The 13056-nt window shown below is 47.0% G+C and overlaps 1 protein-coding gene across 1 annotated transcript in view; it reads right to left on the bottom strand.

Annotated features, from left to right (window-relative positions):
* The window catches only part of DCHS2 (dachsous cadherin-related 2), a 306411-nt gene extending 295131 nt beyond the window's left edge, over positions 1-11280 (bottom strand). The window contains exon 1 of the mRNA XM_065877536.1: positions 9241-11280. Within this exon, the coding sequence (XP_065733608.1) occupies positions 9241-11280 (2040 nt within the window). The remainder of the gene's footprint in view (positions 1-9240) is intronic.
* Between the last annotated feature and the right edge of the window lie 1776 nt (positions 11281-13056).

Here is a 13056-nt window from a genome sequence, read left to right on the forward strand (position 1 = left end):
AAAGTTAAAGTAAAAGAATCTTAAAGACAGCAAGAGAAAAACAACTAATCACATACAAGGGAAACCTTGTAAGATTATCAGCTGATTTTTCAGCAGAAACTTTACAGGCCAGAAGGGAGTGGCAGGATATATTTAAAGTGCTAAAAGAGAAAAAAACTTACAATTTAGAATATGCTATCTGTCAAGGTTTTCATTCAGAATTGAAAGAGGGATTACAAAGTCTCCCAAAAGGCAAAAATTAAAGGAGTTCATCACCACTAAACTGCCTTACAAGAAATGCTAAAGAGTCTTCTTTAAGGCCACAACTAGAAATGACAAAACATACATATATAAAAAAAAATCTCACTGGTAAAGGCAAGTATAGTAATTGCAGTGGATGAGGCACTTAAGTGCTAGTATGAAGGTTAAAAGACAAAAATAGTACAAATCAATTATAACTACAATAAGTAGTTAAGGGATACACAAAATTTAAAAGATATAAGATATGACATCAAAATCATCCAATGTGGTGGTGTAGGCAGTAAAAATGTAGGCCATGTACAACGAGCCCACAGCTAACACCACACTCAATGGTAAACATCTGAAATCTTCTCCTCTAAGACCAGAACTGAGACAAGGATGCCCACTCTTGCCACTTCATTCCACACAGTACAGGAAGTCTTAGCCACAGCAATGTGGTAAGAAAGAGAAATAAAAGGCATCCAAATTCGAAAGGAAGAAGTAAAACTGTCACTATTTGCAGATGACATGATACAATAAATAGAAAACCCAAAAGGCTCCACTAAAAAACTATTAGAACTAAAAATGAATTCAGTAAAGATGCAGGATATAGAATAGAAATCTGTTGCATTTCTGCCCACTAATAATGAAAGAGAAAGAGAAAGAGAACTATCAGAAAAAGAAATTAAGAAAACAACCCCATTAACAATTGCATCAAAAAGAATAAAATACCTAAGAATAAATTTAACCAAGGAGGTGAAAAACCTGCATTCTGGAAACTATAAGACACTGATGAAAGAAACTGAAGATGACACAAACATATGGAAAGATACACCATGCTCATGGATTGGAAAGATCAGTATCATTAAAATATCCATACTACCCAAAATAATCTGCAAATTCAATGCAATTCCTATCAAAATATCAATGGCATTTTTCACAGAACCAGAACAAATAATCCTAAAATTTGTATGGAACCACAAAAGGCCCCAAATACACAAAGCAATCTTGAGAAAGAAGAACAAAGCTGGAGGTGTCACACTCCCAGACTTGAAACTATACTACAAAGCTACAGTAATCAAAACACTATGGCACTGATACTGAAACAAACACAGAGAACAATGGAACAGAATAGAGAGCCCAGAAATAAACCCATGCTCATATGGTTAAGGGGGTAAGAATACAATGGGGAAAAGATAGTCTCTTCAATAATTGAACAGTGTTGGGAAAACTGGACAGCCACATGTAAAATAATGTAACTGGACCACTTACTTATACCGTATACAAAAATTAACTCAAAATGGTTTTAAAGACTTAAATGTAAGACTTGAAACCATAAAAATCCTAGAAGAAAACATAGGTAGTAACTTCTTTGACATCAGTCTTAGAGGTATTTTTTGGCATATGTCTCCTCCAGAAAGGGCAACAAAAGCAAAAATAAACAAATGGGACTACATCAAACTAAAAAGCTTTTGCACAGTGAAAGAAACCACTGACAAAACTAAAAGGTGATCTATTGAATAGGATATCTGCAAACAATATATCTGATAAGGGGTTGATATCCAAAATATGTAAAGAACTCATACAGCTCAATAGCTAAAAAATAACCCAGTCAAATATGGGCAGAGGGCCTGAATAGATATTTTTCCAAAGAAGACATACAGGTGGCCAACAGGCACACAAAAAGGTGCTCAACATCACTAATAATCAGGAAAATACAAATTAAAATCACAGTGCGATCACCTCATACCTGTCAGAATGGCTATTTCAAAAAGACAAGATGTGGAGAAAAGGGAACCCTCGTGCACTGTTGATGGGACTGTAAACTGGTATAGCCACTACAGAAAACAGTATGGAGCCCCCTCAGAAAACTAAAAATAGAGCTACCATATGACCCAGCAATTCCACTTCTGGGTATTTACCCAAAGAAAATGAAAACACTAATTCGAAAAGATACATGTACTTCTATGTTCATTGCAGCACTATTTACAATAGTCAAGATATGGAAACAAACTAGGTGTCCATCAACAGATGAATGGGTAAAAAAGATGGGATATATATACACACATATATACACATATATACAATGGAATATTACTCTGCCATATAAAAGAATGAAATCTGTGGCAACATGGACAGATGCAGAGGGTATTATGGTAAGTGAAATAAGTAAGAAAAAGAAAGACAAATACCATGTGATTTCACTTGTATGTGTAATCTAAAAAACAAAGCAAACAAAAAAACAAAACAGAAACTGACATAGGTACAGAGAACAAACTGGTGGTTGCCAGAGGGGAGTGGGGGTGGGGGGACTGGTGAAAGACGTGAAGGGAGTAAGAGGTACAAGCTTCCACTTATAAAATAAATAAGTCTTGGGGATGTAATGTGCAGGAAATATAGTTGATAACTGCAACAACTTTGTATGGTGATGGATGGTAACTGGACTTATTGTGGTGATCATTTCATAATGTATAAGAGTATTGAATCACTATGTTGAACACCTCAAACTATATCATATTGTATGTTAATTATAACTCAATAAAAAAAAAAAAACATATAAGTTACTCTGTAGACCAGAGTCATGCCCTGCACAGATGAAAGGGATCCCACTGAATCTAAGTGTGATGCTTAGCACCCTTGGGGTGAAACCCTGAGGACTCATGACCCATCACACCAAGGCCTTTGCCACAACTTACATCACACTGCCTCCCCTCTATGACTTTCACAGTGCTTTTTTCTGTGGCAGCGTAGGGGGTGGGGTAGGGGTGGAGGATAGCTATTGAGAGGTCATTTGAACCTTGCTTGAAGACACATGGGATTCCATAAACCCATAAGGAGATGTTACAAGCTTCCAACGTAAGCAAAATAGGTTTCTCCCTTCATTGCCAGACACATACATCTAACTAAAAACTGAATACACAATTTAAATTTTTTCTGCTTTTTGTGCAAGAGAATGTTGTTTTTTAAGATTTATTTATTATTTATTTTTGGCTACGTCAGGTCTTAGTTGTGGCATGAGGGATCTTTTGTTGCAGCGTGCGGGCTTCTCTCTAGTTGTGGCACACAGGTTCCTGAGCGCGTGGGCTCTGTAGTTGTGGCGCGTGGGTTCCAGAGCACGTGGGCTCTGTAGTTTGCAGCACACAGGCTCTAGTTGAGGCACACAACCTCAGTAGCTGTGGCGCGTGGGCTTAGTTGCCCCGTGGCATGTGGGATCTTAGTTCCCTGACCAGGCATCAAACATGCATCCCCTGCACTGTAAAGCGGATTCTTTACCACTGGACAACCAGGGAAGTCCCAAGAATTTTATTTGAAATGTCATTTTTACTTAGTCCTCAGCATTCACTATATCAGGCAAAATAGTCTTCATTATTTCTAGAAGTCTTATTTACTAGCATTTAATAATAAATAGCATGCATTCAGGACTTACTATGAGTCAAGCATTGCTTTAAGCATACATGTACTAATTCATCACACACAGAAAAACTTTATATCAAGCTGATACCATTGTTATCCATATTTTCCAGATGAGGAAACTAAGGCACAGTGCCCAAGATGACAAGTAGTGGAGCTGAGATTCAAACCCAGGCACACTGATCCCATTGTCTGGCTTTATTTTTCATCACTGTGTGTAGCTTAATTTTAGTCTTCAAAGCTAAGAACTCTCTACCATGTAATGTCAATCATCTTTAGTTCTAGAACCAAGAACTAGACAAAGTACTTGGAAGTTACACGTTGACTGTAACTAGAAATGCATTCCACAGATTCCAGGCTATACCCCTCCTATTACATAGCCAAACAAATTATCTGATCATCTTTCTCAAGCAGGAAAAGGGGAAAGGAAGTAAAGCCAGCTGATTGGCGCAGTAAGAGTATGTCTGTAATAAGATAAGGGATAAACAATGCAATTCAGACCATAAAATTCCAAAAGATCAATGATAAAATATATGGAGGAAAGAAACTTTACAATAAATTTAATATACATACAAATGAAATGTAAAAAAATAAAATAGAAAGTAAAAACCTTTACTAGCTCTACCACTGGCTAGTAAATTTTTTTTCATTATGCTCTTCAATACAATTTAACAAAAGTGTTGATCTTCCAGTATATGAGATTGAGAACACCAGGAATTACAGGGACTCAAATACCATTAAATTGTAACAGCACAAGGCAATCACAATCCATCGTCTTACTAATACAAGTAAACAGCTGTAACACCATAAAGAACATTAAGAAAAGAGCTAGACAGAACAAGGAAACATTTAGTGGGAGGAGGTGGCATTTGAGATATGCCCAAAATCTCTCTGGTATCAAGAACAGGCAACAGAAGACAAGGAACAATGTGGACAGAACTAGGGTGGCAACAATGGGTATAAATGAAGGGACAAATGAAGGCCTTGGCAACTAGTGTGGTCAAATTTGGGGAGGAATCAAAGATGATATGAAGGTGTTAGGAAACATCTTCCTTAATCCAAGGTTGGCACTAGGACAGCCTCTTGAAAGAAGGCCTCACACTGTTCCTAAGGACCGCCTACCTCGGCATCCCTTGCCATCATCACCACCCAGACTTCAGGAGAGGGACTGCCAGCCCTGGACACTTTGACTAAAGCTACTTAATAACCCTTCCCTTAAATCATACCACCCCAAGAGGTGTTTTGGGTTTTTCATTTTTACCTCCACAGTACAGTTGAGACAAAGTTCACACATTTAGAAAGACTTTCCTAAAGGATGGGGATTCATAAAAGGAAGTAACCCCAAAAGATGTAATGAATCAGAAACAAGATATAGGTTAGTCCTTCTCAGGCCATGGAGCACAGTTGGCATCAGGCCTTCCCATCTCCCACATCTTCCCAGATGGTCGATATTATGTTTAATGCCCAGGCACCCCTCCTAGTCAGGCTCCTCAAAGTCAGACCAGGAGAGCAAACACACGAGCACAGCGGGTACTCTCTCTCACAGCCCGTGTGTGGGATCCCAAGGCCTGCTTTTTACACAATTAATTTATATGAGCCATGACCTTGCTCTGCACCCTTGTCACTCTCAGCAGTGAAACACACAACCACTCCAACAAATAGCAAAATCACAGACAGACACACACCAAATGCATAAATACATCTATAGAAGGGATCCATTAACAAAATATAGAAAGTTTCAAAAAGGAGCTGATTAATGAAGGTTGGGGGAAAAAAGAAAAAGAGTAGAAGATAAATAACTTCGATTTAAAAAATGTCAGAATTTGAGATGTCAAAAATACTTCCAGGCAGAGATACGTACCAGGTAGAGAAATGTTAATCTGCGGTTAGTAAAGGCGGTCGACCCTGGAGATGTTAAAAAAAAAAAAGTTGCAGTTCTGGGAATACATAAGTAGAAAGTACAGAAAAGATCGAAGTGAGAGGAAGATAAAACCTTTGGAAACGCCTCTATCACACTGAGTAGGGGCCACAAGGAGGAATTGGCAAGACAGAGACAGAGAGGATGCAGTGAGACAGAAGGCAGTGAAAATGATGCATTCAAGAAAGAGGAAGTGGGCAGCAGCCCAAAATGCTTTAGAGAATGAGTCAGGTTAAACTAAGAAAGCCCAGCGGATCTGAAATAAAAGAACATAGCTGCCTTTGGAGAGGCAGAATTTAGCATAGTGGTGGGGGAGATCAGAACAGGGCGGGAAGGGGTGATCAGCAAGTTGGGGTGGGGCATATGCCTTCACATGGAGGAGGGAAGGAGATGGGACGGAGGACTTGGGACTCTACACTTGTCTGGCACAGGGACCTGGCCTCACTGCTGCCTCCCCAGCACCAGCACGAGTTCCTGGAATGTAATACGTACCCCATAAACAACATTCACGGAATGTTGTTTATTCAATGAACATTGTTGTCTGATTAAGCAAATGAATTAGTGAATGAACACAGTACTGATATTTGGGGGAGTACAAGAGAATAATCTTGTTATGGAACGTGTGTAATTCAGGTATGAAGGCTGCGGTTACATTGTTTGAAGATCTGGTCACAAGATAAAATGGCGCAGTGGATAAGAATCCCCCTGCCAATGCAGGGGACACGGATTCGAGCCCCGATCCGGGAAGATCCCACATGCCACAGAGCAACTAAGCCCATGTGCCACAACTACTGAACCCGTGTGCCACAACTACTGAAGCCTGCGTGCCACAACTACTGAAGCCCACACACCTAGAGCCCATGCTCCACAAGAGAAGCCACTGCAAGGAGAAGCCCACGCACCACAATGAAGACCCAACGCAGCCAAAAATAAACAAATAAAAATAAATTTATAAAAACAACAACAAGATAAAGGCTGTCAGTGTAGTTCACATGGTTGGATTTAGCGTGGGGCAGAGAGTGGCAGTCTCACCGCCAAGAGAGACTGAGGTTAGTCTCTTTGATAGTAATCTGAAGAAAAAGAGAGCCTTTCAGGCCAGACACTAGAACTCAGAGGGAAACACAGGAGCAACTGCCTTGACCACGAAAACATCAAGAGGTGCTGAAAGGAGTTCCCGAGGGGCAGGCTGTCAAGGAGGGGCTCTCCACCTGGGGGGCAGTGGGGAGCAAGGAACTAAGAAATCCAGACAAGCGCCCACAAGGTTGTGAAAACCCTTTGGGGCTAGAGGTCACCCATCTCAGGCTGCTACCAGTTCTTGTCCTCTGTATTAAGTCCCTTTGTTCAGCCCCACATTTAAAGTCTTTGGAAAGTTCCAATTTGGGTCTGAGAACATGGAAGCGTTCAGCCAGCACTGGGGGATGGGAGGATAGCTGCCCTGGGGTGGCAGTAGGAGCATAATAAGAGTGGAATAAGCCCAGAGATTAGTGTTGTGGAGTAACCACCAAGACACCTAGAAGTTTCAGGCTTTGTTTTATTAGGTGACATGGCATTCCTTTACAGGGAATCCAGGAAAGAACTTTTTTTTCTCCTGTCATTTCTCATTTGGAATTTTTATGGTTCTGACGAAGGAGAATTGAGCAGAGATGAGGTCTAAAGGGAGAAAATGGGTAAAGGGCAACAGAAACGTTCAACTGTAAGAATTGATATAATGTAATTAAACAAAGCCCTGGAAGAAAGAAGAGGCTATGAGATCCAAAGGTAGTGGGGGAGGTTTGTTTTTACAAAGTGGTATAAAGAAAGATTAAGAGTAAAGAGATCGCAAGCAGATGGAAGACACTCTGGGTGAGACTTAGGGGACAGAGTCAGCGAGAGAGCTGATGCAGCACAGAAGGTTCACAAAGCTGCTATGGTGAGGTCGGAGAGCCCAGTGTATAAGAATGTGTCTGCAATCTTGAGTGGCTAGATTGCTGGAATTTCCAGAAATTCTAATCAGCACCCTTTAATACTACCTATAACAATACTTGGCAACCTGAAAGGTTTTTCACGATTGAAGATGCAGTCTTGCACTTGAGGCAAGTTCAGCTCACCATAATGGATCTGCCACATACCAAGTCATAATAATGGGATGAACTCACACCTCATGGCAGAATCATCTCACAATTTTAGAAACAACTCTAAAAAGACAGGTTCTAATCAAAGGAATCATAATTAATTTACGTTGCTTATTTTCCTTCAAATAGAGTCCAGTTGTACTGTTTTACACCAAGATCCTTAAGGTCTTCCAGATGGAAGAAATTTTGTAAATTATCTAATCCAACCTCTCATCTATTATGACTTCAGTTTTCAACATCCATGGGAGACACAAAATTGGTGCCCACTGGCAGCATGTGCTCCTCTCCATCTCTCAGCCACCTTTGCAGTACACCTGAGGCCACGTGGCTAAGCTCTGACCAATGGGACATTGGTGGACCTGATCTAAGTCACTCCCAGCCCTGGCCCTACCTTGGATGGAGAAGGACCAATCAATCTGCATCGTATCAGACTCTGCTGGAGATGTAAATAAACTTCCATTATGTTATTCATCGGCATTTGTGGATCTGTTTCAGCAGCAAGCATTAATTGATTTTCAAGCCTTCTAGCAACTCAATGAGTCGTCAGTCATGACAGAGAAAGGAATGGAGATTATTATTACCCACAGAGCAAAAGGATTAAAAAAGAGAGAAGAAGTCAGGAAACTCATTTTTAAAATACAGTGGCATCTTACTTATCTAAAGGTTATTGAGACATGACTTATCAAGGCTAAAGGCTCACCCTGCCCGCACCACCCCCACACCAGAGAACCAAGAAATAAGCCATAGAGGTCTTAAAACAACCCAGCTTGAGAGCTAAATGGAGTTTTAGAGCTTCACTCACTAGTTAGCCTCTCAGGCTCTATTTATTTATTCAAATTATCTTGGAGTAAATAAACCAGTCTTGTAAATCTAGTTTGTTATCTCACATCAGATAAATACTAGGAAATTGGAAGCCATAAGGAGTACTGCTAGAAGGGTGCACATCACAACATTCTGAGATCCGTCTATAAAGGATATCATCCATTTTATAAAGGATGATTGAGCCCCGCTACTCCTGAATCCAGAAGGCATCACTGGAGGAGGTCAGCCCGCAGCTGGTAAAAATGACTTATGTCCTCCACTACCTCTCGTAAACTTCCAGAGAAGGTAGGACAGTGTGTAAGAAGTCTCTGGAAATAGTTACTCAAAACAGTTTCAGTGTCTAAAGGCATACACTTCTTTACTTGAAAAACCAATGTGTGAGGGCCACCTCACTTCCCCAGGTGGTCACATAATGATCCTCAAATATATGCGACATTGCCATTTGCACGCTGTTAAAAAGTAAAACGGAGAAAGGGTTGTTCCTCCCAAACCTATCTGGTTTTCTGAAGGAAATCAGCATTCCATAAGCAAAATCAGGATCCAAATATCATGTGAGATAGAAAAGACCTTAGAGACCATTCAGAAAAGTTAGGTGACCAGAGGGCACCCATTCATCTCCCTGCAGAGGAGGAACCAGAGCCCACAGCCCCTGCCTTCTCAGCTTGGGTATAACTATCCACATCACAATTCTCCTTCCTTGTACTTACTCACAACCTCTCCATCCCTTCCCAGGCCTCCCGATAGGCCTGATGCACTCACCTGCAGAAAGCAGTGTCCGACTGGGGCATGCTCCAGAAGGGTGGCGTTGTACACCTGCTTCAGGAAGATGGGCTCGTTGTCATTCACGTCGCCCACAGTGATGCTCACAAGGCAGGTGGCAGAGAGCGGGGGCTCTCCGAGGTCTTGGGCCACCACTCTCAGCTCTACGGCCTCCTGGACTTCTCGGTCCAGACTCCGGGTGGTGCTAATCACACCAATTTCAGGATCGATGGTGAAGGATGGTCCACACTCAGCGGTGGCCCTCAGAGCCTCTGGGTTGCAGCGCGCTGGGAGAGGGACCAGCGCATAGCGCAGCCGGGCGTGGTCTGTGCCGGGCTCATCTTCATCGGAGGCGCTGACGCACACTACCGCGGTGCCGGGGGCCGCGGCCTCGGACACTGAGGCCCGGTAATGCTCCTGGCTGAAGAGAGGCGGCTGGTCATTGAGGTCAGCGACCCGGAGCAGCAGCGTCTCCTCCGTGCTCAGCGGCGGGGTTCCCGCATCCGTGGCCACCAGTCGCAAATCATACAGGTCTCTGCTCTCCCTGTCTAGGGGCCCCTCGACGCAAAGAAAGAATACCCCTGAGGAGCCTCCGGACCGCAGCGCAAAGGCTCCCTCACCGCCCTCCAAGGCCAGCGAGATGCTCCCGCCCCCGAGGCCCATACCGAGTTCCCTGACGGCCTCCTCTGCCTTCTCTGGGTCACCGTCCGCGTCGGACACGGAGACCCGAGCCACATAGTCGCCGACTCGAGCGCCCTCAGAGACGCGCGCGGCGCCTCCTTCGGTAAGGAAGAGTAGATGAATGGCGGGCCAGTTGTCATTCACGTCCAGCACCGCGATGGACACGCGCACGGTGGCAACCTCGGGCTCGGCACCTCCGTCGCGGGCCTCCACCACCAGCTGGTGCCAGGCCTGAGCCTCGCGGTCCAGCGGCCTCTGCACCCGCACCACCCCGCTCATCTCCTCCACCGCGAAATAGGCCGCATCGCCCAGTGTCCCGCCACTGCCACCCGTCCCGGGCGCCTGCCGAGAGCGGATTCTGTAGCGCACGTGGCCATTGGGCCCCAGGTCACGGTCGGTGGCGCGCACACGACAGACCTCGGCGCCTGGCAGTGCGTCCTCGCGCACGGCGGCGCGGTACTCGCTCTGCTCAAATACGGGTGGGTTGTCGTTCTCATCCAGCACGCGCAGGTCCACCCGCAGGCTGCCCGTGCGCCGCGGGCGACCGCCGTCCCACGCCTCGATCTGCAGCTCGTGTGCTGCCACCGCCTCTCGGTCCAAGCGCCGCAGCAGCACCAGGTCTAGGGGCTCAAGGGGCGACGAGGACGGCGGCGACTTTGGTGACACCGGAGCCCCGTAGCGCAACTGGAAGAAAGGTCCTGCGGGGTCCTCAGAAAGGTCGGACGGTTGCACCAGGGTGTAGCCCTGTATGCTGAACAGCCCAGCGTCTGGGTCTTGGGCGCCTGGCAGGCGGAAGGCTGTACCTGGCGGGCTGAGCTCGGAGACGTCGAGTTGCAGGGAGCCGCGGGGAAAGCGGGGCGAGTGGTCGTTCACGTCGTTGACGCGGATCTCCACCTGCACCACCGCGCCCAGCAGCGTGGCGGCCACGAAGCTGTAGTGGTCCCGCCGCTCTCGGTCCAGGCGCCGCGCCGTGCGGATGATGCCTGTGTCCGGATGCACGTGGAAGTCGTCCAGCAACGGGGAGTCATCCGAATCCTCAGACAGAAAGAAGCCGCCCCCCTCCTGCTGCTGCTGCGTGGCCGGCAGCCCCGCGCGGATGTCGCCGACTAGAGTGTCTGGAGGAAGGCCCTCGTCCACGGAAAGGCTGAGGTTGAACACCTGGGCAGACGAGCCCGAGGCCGCCCACAGCCATGCGTGCACGAAGAGCCCGAGCAGGAAGCGCTGCGCCCTGGCGCCGCCGCCGCCGCCGCCCGGCAGCCCGCTGGGTGACCCTCTGCTCCCGGGGAGCAGGAGGCGCTTCCCGGCCGGAGCCCCGAGCTGCTGACGCTCTTCGCCCATCCTCCGCCCAGAAGGGCTCATTTCTCCAGCTCCTTGGGAAGGCTCCCGGGTAACTGCCAGGTTGTGGCGCGATGGCAGAAAAATCCAGGAGCCTCTTCAGTGTCTGAACCAAAGAAGGAAAGACTTTGTTTGGCAAACAAAACCAACAGACCCAGGAGTTCCCGAGGTTACATCTGCAACTGGTGAAAACGTCCTCCGCCCGCAGCTCGCGCAGACAGGGAGGGAAGCTCTAGCTGCCTCTGCTGCTGCAGCCACCTCTTCAGCCCCTGGATTTCTTTAAACGAGTCTCATCTCTTTTCCTCTCTCCTTTTATTCTTTTTACATCTGTTCCTTGTTCTTCTCGGCTGGTTGTTTCGCCCTGGTAAAGCCAGGTGCATTATTCTTTTGCCAAATAGAATGAAATTATTTAAAGCGCACATACAAGGAGAGGCTGGGGGTCGGGCCGGGGAAGGGGGCGGAGTAAGGGCGGGAGGCCGGGAGCAAGGGCGCGCGGGGCTGGAGCCGGAGGGAGGGAGGGAGGAAGGGAGGAGGGAGCCGCGGCTCGGGCTGCGGTGTAGTCGGCGGCTCCGGGGGCTGCCACACCCGCCGCATCTCGGGGCGCCGGGGACCGCGAGGCTCCCCTCCGCCCCAGCCCCCTCCGCTCTCCTCCCGCGTCGTGACGCGGCGCACACCCGGGCAAACTCCCACCTGCGAGGCGCCGCTGCAGTGGGGCCCGTTCGTGGCTGGGCTGGGGACTGAGCAGAGGGAGGCAAACGAGAAAGGACCCGGAGATTTGGACTGTGGGGCGGGTGAAGGTCGCGCAGGCGAGGCGTCCGCCGGGGCTGCGCGTGCAAAGTGGCGAGGGGTGGGGGAAGGTGAGGCGGCAGCCTTTCCACGCTCTCCCCCTCTCCATCTCCTCGACGGGCCCTGCAGCCGGCCTGACGCTGGGCTCCGGCTGAGCAGAGAGGGTGGGGGTTATCAGCACACTGGGGAGCCAAACTTGTGTTCTCCATGTGGCGAGAGAGACTCGTCCCCAGCGGAAGGACAGATGGAGTCAAAGGCCGATGCACAGCTGGGGCCAGGATGACTGCAAAGGCAGGGGTAGGCGGAAACTGGAAAAACCCTCGAGAAACCCCGAGAAATCTGTGACACACATGGTGCAAACCACGCTTTATTATGCCGCGCTACCACTCGGCGATGTGAGAGCGGCTTGTCAGTCCCCTCTGCTACCAGGAATGACGACAGTAGATTCGGCTTGCGAACACTTTTTATGCATTCAGCGCCATCACGACACTTCCAGAATGGTTTACGATGCTGATTTATGGGCAGAAAGACGGGGTGGCTGAGGACCATCACCTCCCCGCGCTCCACCATCGCCGCTGAGCAGGGCAGTTTGCTGTCAGGGCAACTATTGATACCACTTTCAAAACAGCTTGTGTCTGAGCACAAGAAGAGCGCCAATAAATTCCCATAGTCGGGGGTTTCTCTTCATTTATCTGTCATAATAGGTAAAAACTGATAAATTGCCTCTAATAAGAAATGCCTGAGGAGGGGCTCTCTGCCCTCTTAAGGATGGTTGGCCAAGTTTAGCAAATGGTTTCTGCAATTTTGCTTTTACGCCAGAGGGAAGAATTAATTTCCTTGATACTGTTGCTCCTCTTTCGGGAGGACCAAAAGCCCTGCCTAGCGGTTCCTTACAGCAACAGCAAGATGCCTTTTTAACGTGTATAACTGCTAACCTACAACCATACCATCATCTCCATGTCTGATAAAATAATAATAAAACAGTGTATTTTACAGCAAACACATTGCACGTAA

Source organism: Phocoena phocoena, chromosome 5 (genome assembly GCF_963924675.1).
Source record: "Phocoena phocoena chromosome 5, mPhoPho1.1, whole genome shotgun sequence".
Classification (NCBI taxonomy): Eukaryota; Metazoa; Chordata; class Mammalia; order Artiodactyla; family Phocoenidae; genus Phocoena; species Phocoena phocoena.